This window comes from Grammomys surdaster, unplaced genomic scaffold (assembly GCF_004785775.1).
Source record: "Grammomys surdaster isolate TR1022 unplaced genomic scaffold, NIH_TR_1.0 126185, whole genome shotgun sequence".
Taxonomy (NCBI): domain Eukaryota; kingdom Metazoa; phylum Chordata; class Mammalia; order Rodentia; family Muridae; genus Grammomys; species Grammomys surdaster.
This window is the reverse complement of record NW_021620991.1, coordinates 3,628,110-3,652,051: the sequence shown is the minus strand read 5'-3', so window position 1 is coordinate 3,652,051 and position 23,942 is coordinate 3,628,110. Positions and strand designations below refer to the sequence as shown.

The window sequence follows — 23,942 nt, the reverse complement described above, 5'->3', positions numbered from 1 at the left end:
TGTGTTCGATGCAGCTAGAACCCGCCTGCCAGAAACACCAGCCCTGCCACCCACTAGATGCCAGGGTGAGAGATGGCTCTGCAAGGCAGGGCATTGCCCAGACCCTTCCACCATCCATGTGGGCCCAGTAAGAGAATGAGACTCTAATTCTTATAGATTAATCAAAGGCTTTATATGTTTGATAATGATTAATAACAAGATGCCCGTACAAAGAGAGTTGTATCCCAATTAGCTAACCTAATTATAAGTTTCTAAGTTGTTCCCCACAAGTGCTCTCCATACCTGTGTGGTTCTCCATCCTCCTACATCCCTGCCCTCTCTAGCTCCTCCTCTTCCTTTTTCTCTTCCTCGCCCAGCTCCTCCTCTTCCTCTCCTTACTCCTCCCACCTTAGCTCCTCCTACATTGAGTGTCTGGGTAAGGTCAAGTTTAGTGGTGTGTGCCCATGATCCCCACTGCTGTGGACTTGCTGCAGGAGCATTACAGATTTGAGACAGTGTGGACCTATGGACCCTGTCTTAGAAAACGGGAAAGGCAAACATGGTTGTGAATGCCTGTAATCCAGCATTTGAGAGTCCAGAGCCAGCCTGCGGGTTACGTGAGACCCTGCCCCCAGAGCAGCCCTGTGCCATGCTCTCCCTCTCTGTCCAGTGTCTAACTTATCTACCCACCAGATTGTTTTCCTCTCTTTGGGACAGGGTCAAACCCTAAATCTAGTAAGCCTAGGGCCACATTCCTGTGTCTCTTGGCTTCTCTGAGCTTCTCTTGGGACTCTAGGAACTCCAGCTGTTTCACTCTCTCAGCTGGAGCCCTACCTCATATTGGGAGAAGCAGAACATGGCAAACATTTCAAACAGATGGCAGACAGTGGGCTGGGTCCTGTAGAGACTGAGGATCGGCTCTTACTCTTTTAGCTGAGGGAAGCCCCTGGGAGGGAATATAGAGGAATAATGATGAAGTTAGTGCTGGAGAGGTGGCTCAGCGGTTAGAGCACTGACTGCTCTTCCAGAGGACCTGAGTTCTAATCCTGATAACCACATGGTGGCTCATAACCATCGTAAAGGGATCCGATGCCCTCTTCTGGTGTGTGTCTGAAGACAGCTACAGTGTACTCACATACATAAAATAAATACAGAAATCTTTAAAGAAAAAAAAAATGTTAGTGTATCGTCACCTTCATGGCACAGTGTTGTCTCCAGAGAGGAGTGACAAGACTGTGTAAGCTGCGCAGGGAAAGCTGGGCTGTGTCTGAACAGCAGCTGTTGTGGGACTTCATTCCTCACTGTTGAAACATCTTGTTGAACGGAAGGTGGGGCTGCTCTTCCTTTGTCCAGGTTCCTTCCTGGGAAGCTGCTTTTCTGTCATTTCAGTTAACTAGTCCCCAGCAGGGATCAATGGCAGGAGCGCTTGGGCAGGTTTTAAAAATTGAAGGTCTGTAGAGAAACAGCTCAGCAGTTAGGAGCACTGGTTGCCCTTGAGGAGGACTCGAGTTTGAGTCCCCACACCCACATAGCAGCTCACAGTTGTCTGCAACCCAGGTCCAGAGGACTGAACAGGCAGGCGTGTGGTACACACAGTGTAGACAAAACATTCACACATAACGTACACACACGCACACACGCTAGAGTTGCACCCAGGACTTGTGACTTAGTGTGGCATGTGGTTGATGTGGGTGGCTCTCCTCTGTGCTTGTGTTGATGTCACTTGGAGGCTGTCCATGCTCCAGTTCAGCAGCTTCAGGATCCCTGTCTGAGCCCCAGGACTGCCTTCTGAGAGCTCAGCACACAACATTTAGGGGCTCTGACAGTGGATGACGGGGAGTGAGGGTCCCTGGGGACGATCCTAGAAGACTTGTGCTTCCTATGCCTTGTGCTGCTGCTCTCCTGGCTTAGAGAGATGTTCAGCCTAATGAGAGACCCCGAAAGAAGAGGTAAAAGCCCACGACAGCTGGACCCTTTCTGTCTGTGTCCCCTCAGCTTTGTGACGACAAACTGTGCTCTGCAGTTTTCATCCCGTGGAATCCGGCCTGGCCTTACCACTGTTCTAGCTCGGAACCTGGACAAGAACACTGTGGGCTACCTGCAGTGGCGCTGGGGTATCCAGTCAGCCATGAACACTAGCATCGTCCGGGACACTAAGACCTGCCACTTCACTGTGGCCTTGCAGGTGAGTGAATAGAGGAGCTGCAGTCTCGAGTCAAGGGGGTGGCTGCTCATGCTTCTCAGCCCTGAGGGGCAGCTCTGGGCCACGCCCTGCAGTGACCAGCCTCTAGTGTTGAAGGAGAATATCTCCATCTCAGGCACCCAGGTGGATGTGTTCAGATCGTTTCCTTGTATCAGAATGGTGCTCTTGGGTACTTGGGGTGCCGGGGGTGTAGAGAGGCCGATGAGAAGAAGATCTCTGAGAGTGAACGCCCCTCAGTCCCTCCTGGCTGCACAAGCTCACTGTTGACAGAGGTTTTTTTGTTTTGTTTTGGTTTGGTTTTTTTTTTATTTATTTATTTTTAATAACTTGGGTTTTTTTATTTATTTATTTTATTACTATTTTTGTTTTGTTTTGTTTTTTTTCAAGACAGGGTTTCTCTGTGCAGCCCTGGCTGTCCTGGAACTCACTCTGTAGACCAGGCTGGCCTCAAACTCAGAAATCTGCCTGCCTCTGCCTCCCAAGTGCTGGGATTAAAGGCGAGCACCACCACTGCCCGGCTTTGCCAGAGGTTTTTATGAGAGGCTGATATACTGTACTCTGACTAGAAATCTCAGGGTTTTGTAGTTGTGCCTTGTAACATTCGTGCCTATGATGGATTTCAGGTTAAGACTGTGTCACCCAATAGTGTCTCTGGTTCCTTAGTTGTGTGAGATCATACAGTGGCAGATTTCTGACATCGCCCAGGATTCATTACACAGATAGTGGCTGAGTAGCTCCCTGCCTGCAGATGCCCAGCGGGGCAGACAGCTAGGCATCAGCTTCTACACAGGGAGGCTGGACCCACATGCCCAGTGGGGCAGACAGCTAGGCATCGGCTTCCACACGGGGGAGGCTGGACCCACATGCCCAGCGGGGCAGACAGCTAGGCATCGGCTTCCACACGGGGAGGCTGACCCTACATGCTTTACTCCTCTCCAGCTGGGGATCCCTCACTCCTTTGCACTCATCAGTTATCAGCACAAGTTCCAGGATGACGACCAGACACGAGTGAAAGGGTCCCTCAAGTAAGTCTCGGCCTTGCTGGCACGGGTGGCCCAGCTCTGTGGAGAGCTCTCGGGGAGGAGCTGTGATTGGCATCTGCAGGTCATTCTCACATGTGGTGCCCTGCTTGCCTCCTGCTGGGTGGGATGTTCTGCTGTATGGCCAGTGCTGAGGGGCCCTACTGTTACAGACCCTCCAGGGTCTCCCAGGTCTGCTGTTACCCCAGGAGCATCATGGGTCTGCTTCCATGCCTGGTGTGGATTAGGGAGGGGGTATAGGGACTCAGCAAGCTGGTGGGCAGGAGGGAAACTGCCAGCATCATGTTCTGTCCCCGCAGGGCAGGCTTCTTTGGGACAATCGTGGAGTATGGAGCTGAGAGGAAGATCTCCCGACACAGTGTCTTGGGTGCAGCTGTGAGCATTGGCGTCCCTCAGGGTGTGTCTCTCAAAGTCAAGTAAGTTGAGCCTCACCCATGCTGACCAGGGGCATGGGGTTTAATTCTCGAGTATGCCATTGCTTCTGTCTGGGCTATGTGGGCAGAGGCCAGGGTTTAATTAATTCTTAAGCATGCCATTGCTTCTGTCTGGGCTATGTGAGCAGAGGCCAGGGGAGCACAGACATGGCAGCAAGTTAGTGGAGGCCTAGTATCCGCCTTCTCTGGTGATACACGACTACTGGGCCCTCACCAAACCTGCCCGGTGGCTTGCCCTGTGCCTGTCCAGTGCCACCCTGGGCATCTGCAGCATCAGACACCTTGTCTGACAGCATGCCAACACAACCCCTTTCTCCATGCTGCTCAGTTCTTGAGTCATGCCATGTGGGTTTGCCTAGGGTTTGGATGTTTTGTTTGAGATAGTCACATAGCAAAGGCTAGCCTGAAACTCAAACTTGGGATCCTCCTGTTTGAGCGACCTCAGTATTGAGATTTCCGACGTGTGCACTTCTAGCTTCCTGGTTCGCTCAGTTGTCTGTTGTACTGCAGTTAGGCCTCTTCCCAGCCCTCTCCGGAGGTAGTCTTGGCCACCTGGAATCTTCCTTTGCATGCAGGGGGCAGGGTAGCTCTCCACATTCTTCTGCCTTAGTGTCTGTCTCCCAAACAGGCAACTCTGTGGGACTCAGTCCTTGTCTGTGTGGGCTCTTCCCCGTGTGGCTCATGTCTTTAGTACCATCGATATCTAGATAGAGCCCTAGAACCCATGCCCCGTGAATCCCCGGGAATGGCTGTGCTGTATTTCCAACCTCGTCACCCAAGAGCCCCGTGTTGGCCTACTTCTGAAATATCTAGCTGTACGCAGTGTCCTCTCGTGCCCGTGGATAACCACGTGTGTGGGCTTAGGCCGGCTGGGGTCAGGAGTGACGGAGGAAGAGTTGTACAGATGCAGACAGTGCAGTATACAGCTGTTTGTGCGGCATTTATGTCAGGCAGTCACGTCTTCAGTCCTAGCATCAGCAAGCCTGGAAGATGACTGTCAGTAAGGTGCTTGATCCCCCGGAACCCATGTGAACAGTCCAGTGTGACAGCATATGCTGCAATCTAGTGTTGGGACAGTAGAGACAGACTACCCTAGCCTGCTAGCCACCTTCCAGGCCATGAGAGATATTGTCTAAGGAAAAGAGGAGGGGAGCGCCTCCTTAGGAATGACCCTGAAGTTGTCTCTGACCTCCATACCCAGGTGTCCACCAAAAATAAAAGGCATGGGGACTAAACTTTATAATTCAAGTTTCAGTGACTCCAGCTTCCTCCTTCTGGCCTCTCCAGGTTCTGCGTGCAACTGTGCAGACACAGTGCAGGCGAAACACTATGCACATAAGTCAAATAGAAGATTTTTGCAGAAACACTACCATTTTATATCTCAGCTGGGATTCCCGGGACCTAGTAGTCAGGTTTTGTGTATTCCAGCCCTCTTCGTCTGAATTGAAAGCTCTGACGAGCCACGGAGACAGCTCAGACACTGTATTCAGAGCTGGGCTTGATCGGAGCACTTCTGCGAATTCCCAGGGAGAGGCTGTCCCCTGTTTCCTGTGATAATATTAAACTGTCCAAACTGAACTTTTAAAAGATTTATTGTTTTTAATTATGTGTATGAGTGTGGCTCTATTTAGGAGTACAAGGTTTCTTGGAGGCCAGGGGTGTCATATCCCCTGGAGCTGGGCAGCTCCAAGCCTCCAACTGTGGTTGCTGGGAACTGAACTTGGAAGAAGACCTCCACGCCTGTCTTAACTGCTAAGCCACCTCTACCATGAACTGTCTGTGTGGGCCACACGTCCCTCACCCTTGACCTGCGTGTGGTAGAGCTCAGATTTCCAAGTATCTGTGTGGACAATAGGAGTCTTGGGGGTAGAACTCAAATCTAAATGAATTTAATTTTTCATAAACAGACCTTTTCTATATCACCTTCTGTTAACTTTGCTGTTTTGTTGACCGTGTTTCAAGGAGTGTGTAAGTCTGAGATTTCTCAGTGTTGGTCTGTTTCTGTCACCTGCCTACTGGCAGCGTGTCCTCTCCATCTTTTTTAAGACAGGGTCTCATTAGATAAACCATGCCAATCCCAAACTCGCAAAGACCCAAGGCCTCTGCATCCCCGTGGCTGGGCTTAATGGTGTGAATCACCGTGCCAGGCTTGACGCCTTCCTAATAAACATGGTTACAACTGTGCAGCCCCTCATAGTCTCCATCTTACCAGTTTAATCCGGCGCCTTCTGAAGTCCTTGACTTGTTTGAAACACCTCACTCACTGACACGGGCTGTCTCTGGGACTGCTTCCCTCTCCTCTGAGGCCTTTGACACCAGTTAAGTATCACACACACTCAGCTCAGCCTTGGACCTGGTGGACTGGTTGTTAAGAGACCCCAGCTCTCCTCCCTGGAAGATCTGACCCATCCTGTGGGGTTTGCTCTTGTGTCCTCCCAGGCTGAACAGGGCCAGTCAAACATACTTCTTCCCCATCCACCTGACGGACCAGCTGCTGCCCAGCGCTGTGTTCTACGCCACCGTGGGGCCGCTGGTCGTGTACTTGGCAGTTCATCGGTTGATCATCAGACCGTACCTCAGGGCGCAGAAAGAGAGGTGAGCTTTACATGGAAATCCCGCACCTCCGTCTCTTCTGCACTGGAGAGGGAACTGGGAAAATGTGACACGTTAATGCCCAGAAAGTGCTTGGCATGGCGCCTGGGTCCTGAAAGGTCCTAGTCAGCCAACTGCAGCAGGTGCAGGGAACTGAGCTCCCCTCCCTGGCCAGCCAACCCTACTTTCAGAAGTGACTAGATGGAGGCTCTACACAGGACAGCAGAAATGCTCTCTCCCTCTCTTTAATTGTAGACATGGTGCCTGTCACTGAGCTTGAACTGGAATGGACCAGTTCTGTGCTGTACAGAGCAGCCGGCTTCGCAGTTGTTTGTAGGGAGCCCTCTGAGCCAAAAACAGTCTAAGCATCTCTCAGAAAATGGAGAGAGGGGCCCTTTGTTAAGCTCAGAAATGCTAAGCTTGAGAGGAGGGACAGGGTACCCTCTGGCTGCCTGTGACCGAGGTACTACAATGTAGGGACCCTGTTGTTTGGATATTTAAGACCAAGAGTGAAGAGTATGCTCCATCAGGTCACTGACACGACCGTGTGGGCTGACCTTTGCTGTCTGTCGGAACAGGTATTTATGTACAACCATAGTAGTCCGAATCACCCCTGCTTACCTGAGCTGTCTCCCAAGGAGACAGCAGTTCAGGACTCTCCATCAAGGAGGTAGACAGGGAAGGCCATCTCAAGCTAAAGGAAGATGCATAGTCTAGCCTGGGGTTGTTTTGGAAGTGTCAGTTAAGATCACAGGCTGCTCTCTGGGCTCAGTCCAGCAGGGGGCGCAGTCCGCTCACTGTAGTGACTTGTGGTTGCTTCTTTAAGGGAACTGGAAAAGCAGAGAGAGAACACGGCCAGCGACATCCTGCAGAAGAAGCAAGAGGCAGAGGCTGCTGTGAGTGTCCCACACCACTACACAGAGCACAGGGCAAGGGCAAACCTCCACACCCTCCTAGCCCATCCTACTGAAGCTGGGGCTGTGACCCCAGACAGAGCCCGGGGCTTTACTTAACTGACACCCTCACGCCTGAGCTTCCGTGTCTGAGGGGCACGCTCTGGAGACTGCAGTCTGTTTCCTGAGGTGGACAAACTCCGCAGTCCCAGCTCGGCTCTGTAGCAGGGCGCCTATGGCCCTGGTCTCCTCCTTGTGCTCTGTATTACGGGAGTAAAGGGGCAGGAGCTCATGGCTTAATGCCAGGTGCCATGGGTGCTGTGACACAGAGACCGCGTGGGCCGTGCATGTCCCATGCCATGCCAACTGTGCCATTGATGGGGCAGCACACGCCCCTGCCCAGCTGAGTGACTCCACAGAGAACACGGGTCCAGCTGTTCATTCGAAGTGTATTTTGAGGCAGGATCTCACAATGTATCATAGATGACACCATAATTAATATGTAGCCCAGGTTAGCCTTGAGTTCATCACTATGTGTCTCTTTATTCTTTTTTTTTTTTTTTTTTTCTTTTTTCTTTTTTGGTTTGGTTTTTCGAGACAGGGTTTCTCTGTGTAGCCCTGGCTGGCCTCGAACTCAGAAATCCGCCTGCCTCTGCCTCCCAAGTGCTGGGATTAAAGGCGTGCACCACCACCACCCGGCGTGTCTCTTTATTCTTAAACTCTGACCATGTTTGCAGTAATTTCTCATCCATCTCCTGCATGTACAGAATCACTGAGGAGAAAGAAAGGCACTGTCTCTCCTCTGCTGGCGTCAAGTGGGGTCGTGCCTTGTTAGGTGACTCTCTAACAACATCTCGAATAGGTCTCAGGGCTCCAACCCTCTGAAGGCTGAGCTGAGCCCACAGCGTTTGCCCCTTTGCCCCTTTCCCTTGGCTCCTTGCCTGGACGTCCTGACAGGGACACAGCTGGATTTTTACCGTGCTTTGACCAAAACAAGCCCGGTCCCCACTGTCTTCTCTCTTAGGTTCGGCTGATGCAGGAGTCTGTCCGGAGAATAATAGAAGCCGAGGAATCCCGGATGGGTGAGAAGGCGGGTGTGCCCTCGCGGGGCCGGGCCAGGCACTGGGGTTCTCAGATCGGCAGAGGGGTATGTCAAGATGGCCTGTGTCAGCCCCTGCTGCTCTGTCCCTAGGGCTTATCATCGTGAATGCCTGGTACGGAAAGTTTGTGAATGACAAGAGCAGGAAGAACGAGAAGGCGAAGGTGATTGACGTGACCGTGCCCCTGCAGTGCCTGGTGAAGGACTCCAAGCTCATCCTCACTGAAGCCTCCAAGGTACAGCAGCAGCTCACCTCAGCCACCTGCTCCCAGGATCGAGAGCCATCCATGTGACAAGGACAGACAGGCCTCAGTGCCTGGAGAGCTTCTCTGCAGGAGCCACTGAGCTGCCAGGTGTCAGCAAACATCCGGCAAAGCCTTCCTGTACTTGTATTTCCTTTGTCTGCTGGGTTCCAGAAAGAGGCTGTGGGTGCCATGTCTGGCAGGCTTCAGGCTGGACTGAGCAAGGGGCTCAAGGACCAGTCTGGCACTTCCTAAGTAAACTAAATTCTCGTTCTTTCGTCAGGCTCCATAGTGTGTCCTCATCCAGGCTGTGCGCAGCCGGTGGCAGAGGGGAGTGGTGCAGGGCTCGGGCCTGACCTGACCCTCTGTTTGTGTGCAGGCCGGGCTGCCGGGGTTCTATGACCCATGTGTTGGGGAGGAGAAGAGCCTGCGCGTGCTGTACCAGTTCCGAGGCGTGCTCCACCAGGTCATGGTGCCTGACAGTGAGGCCCTGCGGATACCAAAGCAGTGTAAGTAACTGCCTCCTGCTCTGCCACCAGCCCTGTCATCTAAGTGTGTGAGGTCACAGCTCCTGGGGTCCCGAAGACACAGAGATTCTTTGGCTCAGACTTGGCTGGAGCCGGTGTGTTTGGAGCACACTCTTGGCTAGGTGTGACCCTCTGAGCACCCAAGACGCCGAGCTACATGGATTCTAAGTCAGCCTGGGCTACACAGTAAGACCCAAAGAAAAAGAAAGAAAACGGCCAGACATGGCTCAGCAGTTCAGAGCATATGTTGCTTTTGCAGAAAACACAGGTTTAGTTCCCAGTGCCCACGTGGTCACTCACAACCGTCTGTAACTCCAGGTTCAGGATCTGATGCCATCTTCTGACCGTGGCACCAAGCGTGTGTGTGGTTCGTTCGGACAGAACACCATACACAAAAACTTTAAGAGGGGGTTGGGAGATGTGGTACCTGGCCATAGCTGTGAGTGACTCTGTAGAAGTGACACCCTTTTTCCTGAGCACAGAAGCAGTTGCTTAAAGTTGAGTGTGGTGGCATTCTGGGCAGGGGCTGGCGATCTCTGAGATCCAGGCCAGCCAGGGCCAAAACTTGAGGAGCAGCAGCAGCGGCGGCGGGGGCTCCTAGCCTCGCCAGGGACTGCAGGAGGTGGTGGAGGAGCCTCCCCTGGCAGTTTGCTAGCCTGACTTGTTCTTTTCTTTCCCAGCTCACAGGATCGACACAGACGGGTAAACCACTTGGGAACCTTGAGGAAAGAGGCTACGAAAACCTTTTCCTAGGAGGCTACAAATTTGGAAGCAGGGAAAACCCAGACATGAGATGTTTTTAGTTTATTTCTCCAGAAGGTGGCACTGTATCAATTATGTGAAGGGACGTGCTTCATGGTGCTGTGGGTAGGACTGAGGAGCTTCCTGGCCAGACCACAGCACGGCCATGTCTTTCCCCAAGGATCATGTTCCTGGAGGGCAGGGCCTGAGCTGACTCTTGAGGTCACACCCCTGGCCCTCCTCATACGTGGCTGTACACAGCAGCTCTCTGGACGTATTTGGAACATTCTGCCCTCACACATGGGACTGCTCTTCCTGAAGCCCACGCTGCTCGTGGGAAACATGGAAAGAAAGGAAGGTGTGTCATGTGCTGCTCAGTAGACTTCCCACAAGCCACCTCTCTCTTCTGAAGCGTCACTGAATGGACTGGAGAGGACTGCGGGTTTATAAAACTGCTTTTTATCTGAGAACAACGGGTTTGGAAACTAGTCTCTTTTCTTCCCACCTTTACAGCTTCTCAAATCATTCCTCCAGGCCCTGGCTTGGAACAGATAGGGGAGACCCCAAGTCCCAAGGTGCACTGTCCAGGCCCACTGCCCATATTGCTAAGAGAAGAGGCCCTGCTGCCGGTGGACCCTTCACCCCACACGAGACACCTGTCCTGCCTTCAGGACACGCTCCTCTAGAGTGGTTTTGGAAGGAGGGGACCTTTGTAAGGAAGGAGTGGAGCCAGGCATGAACCTGCCAGACACTGGCTATGGATCCAGGGCTGGCCCAGGCACCTGCACTTCCAGTGGGTTCCCAGCAGGTGGCGCTGTTGCCTGCCAGGCCTCAGGGTCCCTTTAGGGAGTCTGCTCTCAGACTCCTTCTGGTGCACACTTGCTGGATGTTACAGCAAGCTCTACACTCTGAGCAGGTGTTGCCCCACAGAGGTAACTGCTGAATGCAGGCATTGCCTCAGCCGTTCTCGAGACCCTTCGGTTTCTAAAAGCAGTTCAACTCTTTAATTTTTTTTCTTTTTTTTTTTTTTTTTGAGGATGTTTTGTTGCCCCACAGACTGGCTGCAGTGTGTACCATTGCATGAGCCCTGCCTCAGTGCCCTGTGGCTCCCTGGGCACTGCTGCCCCTTCTGTCTGAAGCTGACTGTGGCAGCACTGCTCAACAATAAAGCTGACCTAAAAGCTGAGGCCGCTTCTGTCCATCTGTGCGTGTTACCAAGGGACAGTGAGCCGCCACGCGCCAGGTGCTTCCCCGTCCCTGTGTTAGCTTAGACCACTGTCTACCTGAGACACAGGACCCCACGATAAGGAAATCAGACCTAAGATTCCGTTTGCATTTGAAGCAGTCTGGCTTATGAGGTTTATGGTCCTCCTGACATAGCCTCCTGAGTGCCTGAGTTAGAGGTGTGCCTCTAGTCACAGACTTTTTGAATATTCTTTGTGTGTACTGTGTGTTTCCGTGGTGCCCCCAGAGGTCCAAAGAATGCATAGGATCCCCTAGAGGTAGAGCTATGGGTGGTTACGGGTCACCGTGTAAGAGCTGGGAACTGAACCCGGGTCCTCTGCAATAGCAAGTGCTCAACCACTGGGCCGCCCGCATCAGTGCAGCAGCCCAAACCCCACCTGTGTTTAAGTCAGTTCTATAGTCAAGGTAGTCACACCCTGTCTGTCCTTTATGGGGCAGAGAGTTCTAAGCAGCAAGGGGACAACCTGCATGGAGACTTCAAAGGATTTATTCCAGATTCACACAAACCAGGCAGAAAAGTCGTCACTCAGAAATACAGGCTGATGGGGAACCGTTGCCCTGACGACCATCAGAATGGCTGCTATGGGGAGACAGGACCCCGCAGGCTGTAAGAACGACCACCTCTCCCTTGGGGAGTATCTCTGACAGGGTTGTGACAGCTCGCATTTGTCCCACAGCTGACAGCCTCAGCCTAGGAGACCTGAGACTGCATCTCACTCCACAGAGCTTGGGCCCCCCCCCAACCCCCACCTGACAACTGCCTGTCACGGCGTCCCACCCCGCACCACCAAGGCACCTTGCAGCATCAGCAATGAGTGGAAGTTCCTGCTAGGGTGACGCCACCCCGCCACACACACATCCCAGAGCCTGCTCACTCAGCTTCCCTGTGCCGGCCGTCTGGCACGTGGACCCCTCTGTCCCCGCTGTCCCTCTCTGTAGGCTCTCAGACGGCCACATGTCCTCCGCAACAGCAGCCTCTGGGCTTTCAGGCGCTTCCGAAGCCTCTTGTTTTCCTTCAGCGTGAGGAAGAGTTTTTTTTTGAGGGTATCCAAGTCCAAAAGGGCATAGCTGTGATCGGACGGCTGTCCCGGAAGGGGCCTTTTCAACCCCAGAGGGTTGGCGGGCAGGCCAGCGGTCTCCATGGCCTCCATTGCTTCTCGATCTGCTAAGACCTGAGGACAGAGGTCAGTGAGTGCTGAGGAAGAGCCGAGTGTCCTCAGCAGGAAGGCACGAGCCAGGGCCACAGCTGCCCATTACCCTTCAGGTTTGGCCTAGCCCATTTCCCCTTCTGACATCCTGATGAGCTGTCATGGTGGGCTTACTTATCCCGATGTTCCTGTTCTGTTAGGTCCTCTGGGGCACTTCATTTTGTTTGCAGCAAAATATGTCCCTCTGAGACCACCTCGTACCCAGGGTCTTACCTGTTGCATAGGGCCTTCTGTGTTTGGAGGCTGAAGTTCTTCCAGTGTGGAGTCCATGTTCTTCCCTGAGCTGTCCTCACCAGCCCCCACCTCAGGGCAGACCTGGGAACAGCAGGCGGAGTCAGGCTGGCTGAGCTGGCAGACACCGGATCCTACAGCTGCCGCTGTCCTTCCCTGAGTAATCCCCCTGCACAGGGGCTCTGGCCCTGCCCTGTGTCTCTATAGTCAAGAGCCCGCCTCTCCCTCCCTCCCATGAGTCCAAGTCTCCAGCCTGTGATACACTGAGCTCTCACGGCAGGAGGAGGAAGCCTGAGGCCACAGCTTCCCTGGGGAAAGCACCCTGAACTCACAACCCTGCTGTCTCCAGGGAGTATCCTCACCTTTCACCAGACTCAAGCTTGTGAGCACTGCCTGACCAGGAAGCCGCCACAACTCAGCACTCTGGGATGTGTGGAGAGCCCTGGTGCACTCAGCTCTCTTAGGAGGTATCTCTTCTCTCCCATACCAATTCAAGACATAGCTCTGGTTCAGCAGGACACAGTGGAACCTAATCATGGACCAAGCAGTGGCCTAAGGGCACCTTGCTCAGATAAAGCGGGGCACACCTAACAATACTGACTGAATCCTGCTTTGCTCACACTAGATTCACTAGATATGTCCCCAAATCCTGGGGCAGTGGCACCCAGACAGGTCCCCACAGCGCCAAGGACCAGAATCAACTGCATCCCCCTGAAGCCTGGTAACCACTCTCAATGGACGTTTGCCCTACAGCGCCATGTGATGGAAAAGTTCGAAGCAGATCCAAAGTCCCTGCCACCGTGACCACAGTGGCCACAGCGGCCATCTGCAGCTTCTCACCAATTCAATGTTGGGGGGGGGGGGGCGGGCAACTGAGGGCTGTGAAGTTAAACTGGGGATCTCAGACCTCTTTCAGCCCCGTCCCTGTTCTTCCATCACCCCACTAAGAGCGGTCACACTGCACTATATCTACAAACAAGGCCTAGGACACACTATGTGCTGCAGGCTGGAATCTTTGGCAATCTTCCTGCCTCTGCCTTCTAAGAGATGAGATTATGGGCATACACCTGGCTTTCTTGTTTGTCCTGAGACAGGATCTCATATACTTTAGACTAGCCTCAGACCCCAAGGCTGACTGAGTATTTGATCTTCCTGCTTCCACCTCTGGAGCACCAGGATTGCACACAGCTACAGCCCACGTATGTAGTGTTAGGAACCAAACCCAGAGCTTTGTGCATGCTAGACAACCACCTCTGCCAAAAAAAAAAAAAAAAAAAAAAAAAAAACAGTCTTCAACACATATGATTAACTTTTTGTTGTTGTTGTTTTTCAAGACAGGGTTTCTCTGTGTAGCCCTGGCTGTCCTGGAACTCACTCTGTAGACCAGGCTGGCCTCAAACTCAGAAATCCTCCTGCCTCTGCCTCCCAAGTGCTGGGATTAAAGGTGTGTGCCACCACTGCCCAGCACCCATGATTAATTTTAAAGGGGCTTTAAATTTCCTTTTTTTTCCTTTCTTTCTAGCAGGGTCTTATCCTGGTGTTTTGTTTTGTTTTGTTTTTTGAGACAGGGTTTGTCTGTGTGGTCCTGGCTGCTCTGGAACTCACCTTATAAACCAGGCTGGCTTCGAACTCAGTAACCCACCCGCCTCTGTCTCCCAGGTACTGGGATTAAAAAAGTGCGCCACCACCACATGGCAAACCCAGGGCTTCTTGCATGCTAGGCCAGCACTCTACCAAATGAGCTACATCCTCAGTCCAACTGCAAACCTGTTTAAGCTCTCCTCTCGACGCACATACAGACCCGCTGACTGGATGTCAGAGCAGCACCTACCTGTGTGGGGTTCTCAAAGGCGAACACCGTGGGCACAGCATTGTGCTTCAGGTTCTTGCGGTTCCCGAAGGCGCTGAAGCACTCGGGTCTGAAGTGCTCAGAGCAGATGACGGTGTGCTGCTTGGGCTTGAAGTCAGCCCGGCCAATGTTGAGCACCCACTTCCTCAGCAGCTCCGGGCGGCTGAACGGGAACCTGTGGGCACAGCATCCAATGGCACGGCTTTGGAAACTCAGTAATGCACAATGTTAGTCATCCAGATACTCTCACCGTGCCTTCTATCGACATATATATAAATCCCAGGCTCATAAACATGGGCAAAGAGCCTTCGTGAGCTACACTCCCAAAGCCACACTAGGAGCCACCTCTGGTCCTTCAAGAGCTTGTCATTTGCTGGTCGGTCTCTGGTTTCCTGCCAGAAGGTGGCAGTGGATAGGACCAAGTCCCTACCCTTCAGAAGCCTGCACCTCAAACAGGATCAAGGCTAGCTGAGGCGGCTGGGCTGTGAGGGCGGGAGCAGGTGAAAACAACAGGAAGCCCGGTGGTAGGTAATCAGGGCCGGCCAAGATGACATTTGAACAGGCCCTGCAGCAAGGGAGAAGACAAGCCCGCTGGCCTTTACAAAGGATGGGTGGGGGCAGGAGACAAAGATGTTGGTCTGGCTGGGGCACCTGGAGGAAGAAGGACCACGTGACACACAGAGGGCTTGACTTAGGTAGCAGGGGCATTACTGTAGGTTCTGGATGAGGAGAGAGAGAAAGAGGAGAGCCAGGGGACAGAGCAGAGGACAGAGCAGGGCACTGAGACCAACGCTAGGTTAGTAAGTGACTCAAGTCTGCAATCCAGCACTTGGAAGGCTGATGCAGAGCTGATGGGAGTTCAAGCCTATGTCATAGAATGAGACTGTGTGTCAAAAACAAAAACAGCCAAATAGTGGTGCTGACCCATGCCTTTAATCCCAGCACTCGGGAGGCAAAGGCAGGCGGATCTCTGAGTTTGAGGCCAGCCTGGTCTACAGATGGAGCTCCAGGATGGCCAAGGCTGGAGAGGGGAACTTGGGGGGGGTGGGGGAGAAAGAGAGAGAAAGGAAGAGGAGGAGGAGGAAAAAGAAAGAAAGGAAGAAGAGGAAGGAAAGGGGGGAGGGGGAAGGAGGAAGGAAAAGCAAAAGCTGGGTTACAAGGTTTGCCTTGATGGAGGAGGAAGAGGATGAAAGAAGAGAAAGGCGGAGGGTCCTCGGAGAGCCAGGGCTGGGTGAACACAAGTTTAATGAGTTAGGTGTCAAGTTCAAGGCGTTCTTCAGACAGCAGAACCCAGAGCGGTAGATGGGCACCTGTGCCTACGGATGTCCCTCAGAGCCTGCCAGCCTGGGGGATCTCAGTACTGGGGAGAAGCCCTGAACGGCTCCATCTTGAGCATGGTAGCACTCAGTGTAGGAAGTGGGGAGGACTTTGGAAGGAGACTGACAGGGGAGATCTGGGGCAAAGGTCAGGATGCGCCCAGGGAGTCACGTGGGAAGAGACCTGTCCGGTCAAAGCTATTGGGAGTTCATTTAAGACAAAGCCCGATGACACTAACGTGCAGGCCCTCTCAAATAAACAGAAACAACACTGGCCTGAAGCAAGGATGAACAGTCAAGGAAGAAGACGGTAGATACAGGAGAGACGTCAAAGCAAGGGACGCACATAGATCAAAACTGTCCTCAGGAAGTCTACCAGGATGTGCAATGACTGTGTCATAAACACTTAAGTGGTGACCCACACCTTTAATCCCAGTACTCTGGAGGCAGAGGCAGGCAGAGCTCTGTGAGTTCAAGGCTAGCCTGGTCTCTAAGTTCCAGGACAGCCAGGGCTACATAGAGAAACCGTCTTGAAAAAAACAAAACAAAACAAACAAGTTTAAAGATGTGGAGATGTGTAGAGCACCTGTCTACCCACTCCTCTTGAGCTCCACCCTCAGTGCCAAAGTAAAACATAACCGTCTCCCAGGCAGGATGCCAACATCCTAGCATTACGGGAGTGGGGTATTTCTAAATGTTCAAAGCCAGTTTTGGCTACATAGTGAGTTCCAGAGCAGTCAGAACCACAGAAAAGGGCCCTGTCTCAAAAGAAGGGAGGAGGTGGCTATTAAGATGAGGGCCTGGCAAAATCCCTGTGGCCCCACAAAACAGAGACAGTGTCCTCTGATCATCCCATGGAAGACATGGCAAGAGCGCGATTCTTCTACACACAAATAAATTTAATTTAAAAAAAAATGGGAGCGAACAGAGGGGACTGTATTCCTGAGTCTACGGCAACATGACAGGAGATACAAGTCCCGTGATAACTACCCACGCAGCCACCCAGAGGCCCTTCGATGCAGAACATACATTCTGGCACGTGTTCAATGGAATACTATGCAGAAAAGAACTCGATGGTGCATGTGGGGCAAGGACGACTCTCACAGGACCCCGAAGTTAGAAAAGTAAAGAGATTCCATTTAAGGCTCAAGCCTGGCCACATCAATCCAGGCCACATGCAGGCTCTCTCTCTCTCTCTCTCCCTGTGGGCGGGTAAGAGAAGACTGTAAGTGGGTGCCAGCAGTCTTCTGTGGGCCACTAACTGAGGTGAGCATTTTCCTGCGGTTGCTACTTTTCAGTAGAAGCATTAAATCAGTGTACTGGGGGCGGAGAGGGCGAGCACGCAGTGTGCGGGCTGCCAGGACGTGGGGAACTGAGCCCTGAAGGCACAGACATCGCTCGAAGCCTGAGCCCAGAAGGGTGCTTCCCTGGACACGGCTCAGCAAGAGTCGTGCTGGGAGAAGAGGTCCCGGGGCTGCAGCACAGGGGATCCACCACCTCCCCACAACAGAAGTCTCTGCCACGAGGCCGGGCCATCCTGGGTGCACTCATCCCTCCAGGCCTCCCGCGAAGTGACGCAGGCGCGAGGGGCCGGAGCAGGGACACGGTCAGACGCCACTCACGCTCATCTCGCTCGCACTGAGCACCCCCTGCTTCCAGGCGGGGAGGGGGCGGCGGGGCTCAGGCTGAAGCCGCGCGCGGGAGCACCACGGACGCCCGGCCCGTCCCCGCCGCGCAGTCCCGGTCCACCTCGCCCGCAAACCCTGGTGGGCCTCCCGGATCTCCCACTCGGTGCACCGAGGCCCGCGAGCGTTCCGTAGGGTCGGGTCCCGGCTTCCCATCCCTCACCGGTGGAAGGTGAGCTGCTTTCTGCGGCTGCTGTAGCGGTTGCAGCATTGCCGGGCCGCGCAAGACTTCGGCATCTCGGAGACGGGCCCACTGCCCCTCAAAAAGATGGCGGCTCCGCGGCCTCGGGGGCGGGGCTGGGGGCGGGGCCTGCAGGCTCCGGGTGCTGGGAGCTGGACTTGCTCTGCTCCCTCAAGAGTTACGGCAGAGGAATACCTCCTAGAACTTGTGCCCAAGTAACAACCTTGAAAACCTGGACTGATAAAGCGTCGACTCTTAACTCAGCTACTAGTTTATAGCTTCCCGGGCCGAGAGTATCGAGGTACCAGAGCCCGACTGGCCTTGAACTCACACGACATCTCAGCCTCCCAGACAAGGTTTGGATCCCACTGGAGGTACCCAGTTGACCACTGGACAGAAGATGCCTAGCACTGGACTCACCTCAAGCTCTGATCTACCTGCCTGTTGGACAAGTGCTGGGATTAAAGGCCTGTGTCGCTAGGCCAGTCCCAAACTTCGAAGGGCCTAAAGGCTGTGGCTTTTAAGGCTCCAGCAAGTGCGGGGGGTGGGGGGGTGGAGGGGGACCGCATACCCGATAGCCAAGTAACACGGGCATTGAGGACTAGGGGAGCCTTTCAAAACTGCACCCTGGGTCTAAGAGCTAACTGGAGAAGTGATCAGGGGTCATGGTCCCTTTTCATTGTGCTAAATGCCATCATCAGCTCGGCTCTGTCAGATCCACCATCTGTCAAGTGATGGAGAAGACCCGCAGCATTCTTTAGCACAGGACACACTTAAGGAGTCACGGACCTCAAAGTAGCAATATCTTTATTTACAAAATATACAGTTTCACAGAAACAGCTTGCTTTATACACATAAACTTTATAATTACACAGAACATGTAAACGATGTTGTGTCTGGCCTGGCCAAAGCCAACGGGAAGGGTCCACTTGGGAACGACCCCTTTCCCTCCCATCGTCAGCCATCAACCAGGAGCCCTAGAGGGTCATGCCCAGTTTGCATAAACAAGCTGAATGCAGCTGCCCAGCTCAACCTTCCCCCAAACCAAGGTGCCTGACTTCTGACACCACCCACACACAAAGATCCCCTTAAAACATAAAGCAAGCAAACAGAAACTGAGATGTCAAATGTAGTCCAGAGGTATTGAATCTCTGAGCACATGTAATAATGGCCAGCTCCACAGTTCCACAACAAAACCACACAGAATCTTAAATGCACTTAAAAAAAAAAAAGCTACTGGAACTTTGGTTATTCTCAGGGTGAAGACACTAGACAAGAACTGTCATGGGGCAGGTCTTTGGCAAATTCCTCTAACTTGTCCGGGTTCTTGCCCTAGTCAGAGCCACACAATAGCCTGGGGACAAGACTGTTTTCTGTGTAGCTTCTCTTTAGCAGAGCTCTCCCTTGAGGTCTGCACAACCAGAGCTCAGCAGTACTTCTCTGTACTTGAATATGAGCAACACGAGTTTAAAAAAAAAAAAAGTTAAACTGGGGTAAGTGGGAAAGATGCTAAGACCAAGAAGAAAAAGAAAAAAAAGGAAAGAAAAAAAAGCTCTGATTAGCCAAATTACAGTCTCCAGTCTAGGCTCCTGTGGTGCTTAGGATGACATGGGAGAATGCTAGGGACCCTGCCACGGTGCTCCAGGAGGGGAAGAACGGTTACACACCTGGCCCCTGCTGTTTCATGCCTAATGAAGACCATGTGTGATACATGGGTATGAGACACACCCACTGCTCTGGCAACCACTGCCCAGAAAGAACAGTGCAAATGCTAGAGTGAGAGCCAACGCCCTCCTCCTCCCCCACCCCAGGACCACCAGTGTCCAGGAGCCGAGCCATCCCTCCCAGACCAGGGCTCTGGTTCACACCTTTAAACTCTGCAAGCTGCCCTTACAGCACTGACACAGACCCAGCAGGCCAGCCTGGACGGAAGGCAGAGTGCTCTGAGTCTTTTCACCATTATCTGAACAGCAACGTGCTCCCACTGCAGTGCTGGGCACCCTGGGGACCGACCACCAGCAGAGGTGGGGAACCCAGTAGGACAGTGGTCAATACTCTGGGCTGTATCATGTGAAAAAAATGCTTTTTGTTTTTTACATCGTGCAAAGCAAGAAACTGAGTTATGAACACAGAACACCTCCACCCCAACCCTTGCTCTGTGGAAGAGTAGCTACACACAGTCCCTTTAAACAGTGAAAACCGAAGAACCACTGCTCACCCCCCACCCAGGGCTCCTCTTGGGGACACCAGACCTCTCAGAAAACAGCTCCCTGACTCAGTAAGTACAACTGAGGCAGGGAAGTGAGACCACAAAGGGGCGGGCAACTTGGACGGCTGCTGTATAGACACTTGTGATAAAAGAGCAACACTGAGAATAAACACAGCCAGGGAAACACAACACTTCCACTCCCGAGCACAGAGGAGACAGGACTGACGGCTAGCACCGGCTCCCAATGGCAGGAACTGGCTAACACTGACTGTGCGCCCTCGCTGTTAACAGAAGCAGACCTGGTGCTCAGTCTGCCTCCTATGCAGAGGACACAGCTGGAGCAGCAGCTCTGACCGTTTTATCTGCTCACGAGCTATGTACAGTTTTATCGGACGGCTTGTCCTTTGCTTAGGCACCTGAGTGGCAGGGTCTGCCCACACCAGAGCTGGGAGTTCTGTGCTCAACTAAGGGAGGCCAGAGCCCAGGCCCTTCCAGTCCCGCCTATCTCCTCGACAGCTCTCCATCAGTCCAGAAACAGCTTCCGGGAGCCCATTCGGGACCGGTTGGAACGACGGATATCGAACTTGGAGTCCCGGCACTTCTGGCAGACAAACACTTCAGGAACGTTGGACTTGCGGATCTTGGCGCAGGACAGGTGGATCCAGGTGTGGCATTCGTTACACTCGATCATGGGGCGGCCGGCAAAGGGCTTCATGCAGAAACAGGTGACAAGATCCCAGGAGTCATCATCTGCAAGGAAGACGAACAGGTGAGAGGTGGGGACCTCCTGAGCCCTTCTCCCCTGGGGACCTGTACATCCACGAGACACGGTGGCTAAGTGTGACCAAGTCATGGCTCCAGCCATCACTTACGCAACAGGCTTGCAGGGCAACCTGGCCGTCTCCGGGAGCCAACAACTCTTTTATGAGCATGCATGCGCCCTTCCTTGCACACTTTCTCTATCAAATCCTAAGTGCACTCTGGTCCCACCCCAGGGGCCTGCCATCTCTGCTCAGACCACTCACCTGAGTCCACCATGATGTCTTCATCATTGCCAGTGCTGTCTTCGTCTCGGAACACCACCTGCTTTCCCTGGCGGACAATAGTCCGTTTTCCTTCAGTTTTTATTTCTGTGACCTGATCAGGTGACACAGTAGCACAAGAGCCACTTGAGGGAGTGTCAGAATCCCAGCCTGAGCAGGGGTCAGCAGACGCTTGGGGGATATCCTGCATGGTGGGACTTGAGGGGGTCTCCACATATGGGTCTGCACCTTCCAGCTTCAGCAGGCTCCCCCTGAACCCCTCCTTCACAGGCATGTCACTGTCCCTGCGCTTCCTCTTCTTCTTCTTCTTCAGCTTGTCAGTTTTCTTCCTGTCCAGCAGGAAGTCACTAGGCTTAGCTCTCTGCAAGAGGGAAGGCTGCAGGTGGCTGAAGCATCGGTCGGGCACTGAAGATGTGATATCAGAGAAACCAGCGTCCCAGCCGTCACTGTCAACGGTCCCCGCGGTGCTGTTGGCCGGGCTGGGGCTGCCCCTCAGGGGGAGTTCCTGGAAGACAAGAACAACACGGCATGGTTGGTAATGCAGCCAGCCAGAAACCAGGAGCGCCCCCAGATCCGCCTTCCTGCACTGAGCAAACACCACCTCTCTAGCATTATCAACGGGACAGTAGATCACCTCACTGAAGCGCACTCCCTGCCCCAGAGCAGAACTAACTCACAGTTACATATGGGGGTTGAGACCAGGCTGCAACTAGGTACAGCCCAGCATGCAGGGAAGAGGGCTCTGAGTTTACCTCCATCTTCCCAAACCCTACAGACCACACCAGACACCTCCAGAGTTTAACCCTTCTGTACTCTTCTCTCAGGAAGAATGCCCTCCGTTTGTTCTCCCAACAAATACTTTTTAATCAAGTCAATTTACGTTATTTCAAACTTTTGACCTTCTTTAAAAAAAAAACAACAACAAAAAAAAAACAGCTGGGCAAAATGGGACCTGCCTTTAAGGGAAGACAAGCAGATGTGAGTTCAAGGCCAGCCTGCCTGGACTACAGAACAGAGAAACCCTGTCTCAGGGTGAAGAAAGAAGAAGAAAAAAAAAACACAAAAACTGGAGACATTCCAAAATATTACAAAACTCTAAGTAGATAATTAGTGCCCCCAAGAGCAGGCTCAGTGCTGACTGCACATTCAGTGCTCTGCCCAGAGTGGCCGTGCTCTGTGTGGTACAAAGGACACACTGCATAGCAAGGACACTAAGCCCATGCTGAGCTCTCACTTCCCCAAACTCCAGATTCTGTTTGTAGCTTTGCCTGATGCACACAGCAACCGACATCCCTCCCTTCTGCCCCTTCCTGGGAAAGGAAAAGACTTTCGTGGACACGGAGTTCAGGACATGGGTAAGAATCTCACAGGGCCCAGTTTCAGTATCCCCCAACAGAAAGGCAAGACCTGGATTCTATGGCAAAAAAAAAAAAGTATCCACTTCTGTGGCCAAGGTGTCCTCCTCGTCAAAGCAGAGGGAGAAAGAACAGTGCTTAGCCCATTCTTTCTAAAGGCAATCAGTCTGGTCAAATACTGGCCCTTTAAAAAAAAAAAAGCGGGCAAACCCAAGCAAGGTGTTTGCAAACACACTTTGCTTTCTGTTTGTTTGTTGTTCGGTTACTCTTTTCTCCTCATTCTTAGGCCATGCTGGTTTGGATTTCACTGTGTAGCCCAGACCGGCCTCAAACAAATCTCCCTCATCCTTCTGAGTTGGAGGGATCACAAGAGTGACTGGAAATAAACATTAAGTTTGTTAAATAAACCAAAAGAATAAAAAAAGATTTTAAATCATTTCTAGATAAGTTTACTAAAGCTTTGGAAATCCCATCCCTGCCTGGGCTGATCTAAGTCCCAAAGAAAGTGACTCCTGCCCTCATGTCCAACGCCTGCCCAAAGCTGGCACCAAGTTCTTCCAGACCACCACTGCTGCGACACATGCATCAGGAACCCACGGTGCGGGCATGCCCTCCAAACCCGTAATCATTACCTCCTTTGGATAGGGGATGTAGCCCGCATAGGCCAGGACGAAGGTGCAGAATTTGTTGAAGTCTTCCACAGTCCGGCGCCTCTTACAAGTGGGGGAGTACTCCTGGTGAGGGGAACAAAGAGTCAGTCAGGGAGACTCCTGCAGAGGGAACTGACCAAAACAAAGCAGGCTGCAACTTTTATTGCCGAGTCGCAAAACACTGCAGGATTTAGACTAGAAACAAGATAAGGTAAGTTGGGGGTCAAGAAACAACAGTTTTCTTAAGGTGGAAAGAGGAGTTTTAAGATTCTGTGCCAAGAACATTGGAAACTGGCTAAGAGATAAAAGCCCGTCTATAGTCCACCTCTTGGCATTCGCCTTATCGGTTTGTCCCTGTGGGCCTATCAGGAGCTCCAACATCTACATTTTTGCTACAGATTGCCCACTCTGAAAAGAAACCACAGCTGTGGCTCTAAACAAACACATTCTAAGTGATTGCAAAGATCAGCTACTTAATCTTTCCTTGCTCTCTAAACCTGACTACCCCGAGGCCAAGGCAGGGAGGGGGGCCCCCGGCGTCTGCAGCTCAGGGGACACCTCGCCCCAAGCAGGGGCGGGATGCCCAACACCGAAGCGTTCCTCGGACTGAGTCGGAAGGGAAACACTGGTTTCGGTGCGCACGTAGGACACAAGACCCATGCAGGGTCAGCCGGCTCCGGGGCCATTCTCAACAGCCGCCACGCACCCACCACAAAAAGGGCTTTTCACCGGGGAAGGCGGAGCGTCGCGGCTCCGAGAACATTCCCTGCGGTGACTCCCCGCACCTTGTCGCCACCCCCAACCGTACTCAGGTGCTCCGTCAGTTTGGGGTGGGGGGGGACACCGGGCCGACCCCCGAAAGCCTCCCGCAAAGCGGCGCGCAACCCAGCACTTTCAAACGCGGTCGCAACTCGCTCCAGCAGCAGGCCGCTCGCTCCCGCCCCTCGGCCAGCCCCGCAGGCGACCGGCGGCAGGGCGAGCGGGCCGCGCGCTCCCGGCACTCGGGCGGCCACAGGGCGGTCCAACCGGGCCCCAACTCGGGAAAAACTTTCATTTCGCCCCAGGGAACATCGCGGGGGGAGGGGGATCGCGGCCTCGGACGGGAGTCCGGAGTGCGGGGCGGCGCCGCGGCGGCGGCCAGGGACCCGCCCTCCCTCCCGGAGCAGATGGCGCGCGCCGCCCGCCCGCCCGCCCGCCCGCGCAGGCCCCGGAAGGTGCGG

At 53.2% G+C, this 23,942-nt stretch overlaps 3 protein-coding genes and 1 long non-coding RNA gene across 4 annotated transcripts in view; 1 reads left to right on the top strand and 3 right to left on the bottom strand.

Annotated features, from left to right (window-relative positions):
- Dnajc11 (DnaJ heat shock protein family (Hsp40) member C11) overlaps positions 1 to 10,936 on the top strand; it is a 39,485-nt gene extending 28,549 nt beyond the window's left edge. Inside the window, exons 8-16 of the mRNA XM_028757927.1 lie at positions 1,975 to 2,164; positions 3,122 to 3,207; positions 3,522 to 3,638; positions 6,096 to 6,251; positions 7,075 to 7,144; positions 8,166 to 8,223; positions 8,334 to 8,476; positions 8,862 to 8,991; positions 9,690 to 10,936. Coding sequence (XP_028613760.1) covers positions 1,975 to 2,164; positions 3,122 to 3,207; positions 3,522 to 3,638; positions 6,096 to 6,251; positions 7,075 to 7,144; positions 8,166 to 8,223; positions 8,334 to 8,476; positions 8,862 to 8,991; positions 9,690 to 9,715 — 976 coding nt within the window. The 3' untranslated portion in view covers positions 9,716 to 10,936. The remainder of the gene's footprint in view (positions 1 to 1,974; positions 2,165 to 3,121; positions 3,208 to 3,521; positions 3,639 to 6,095; positions 6,252 to 7,074; positions 7,145 to 8,165; positions 8,224 to 8,333; positions 8,477 to 8,861; positions 8,992 to 9,689) is intronic.
- Positions 5,231 to 7,543, bottom strand: LOC114612862. Its single transcript, XR_003710093.1, has 2 exons — positions 6,870 to 7,543; positions 5,231 to 6,305 (listed from the first exon to the last, which is right to left on the bottom strand). It is a non-coding gene; the product is annotated as an uncharacterized LOC114612862 (long non-coding RNA).
- Positions 10,937 to 11,778: 842 nt separating the features above from the next.
- Positions 11,779 to 17,568, bottom strand: Thap3 (THAP domain containing 3). The gene is made up of 4 exons (XM_028757926.1): positions 17,448 to 17,568; positions 14,266 to 14,458; positions 12,417 to 12,518; positions 11,779 to 12,167 (listed from the first exon to the last, which is right to left on the bottom strand). Exons 1-4 carry the CDS (start codon positions 17,519 to 17,521, stop codon positions 11,871 to 11,873), a joined length of 666 nt encoding a protein of 221 aa, XP_028613759.1. The 5' UTR covers positions 17,522 to 17,568; the 3' UTR covers positions 11,779 to 11,870.
- Positions 17,569 to 18,255: 687 nt separating this feature from the next.
- The window catches only part of Phf13 (PHD finger protein 13), an 11,149-nt gene continuing 5,462 nt past the window's right edge, over positions 18,256 to 23,942 (bottom strand). Inside the window, exons 2-4 of the mRNA XM_028757925.1 lie at positions 22,705 to 22,806; positions 20,700 to 21,222; positions 18,256 to 20,424 (exon numbers count right to left, since the gene is read on the bottom strand). Coding sequence (XP_028613758.1) covers positions 20,198 to 20,424; positions 20,700 to 21,222; positions 22,705 to 22,806 — 852 coding nt within the window. The 3' untranslated portion in view covers positions 18,256 to 20,197. The remainder of the gene's footprint in view (positions 20,425 to 20,699; positions 21,223 to 22,704; positions 22,807 to 23,942) is intronic.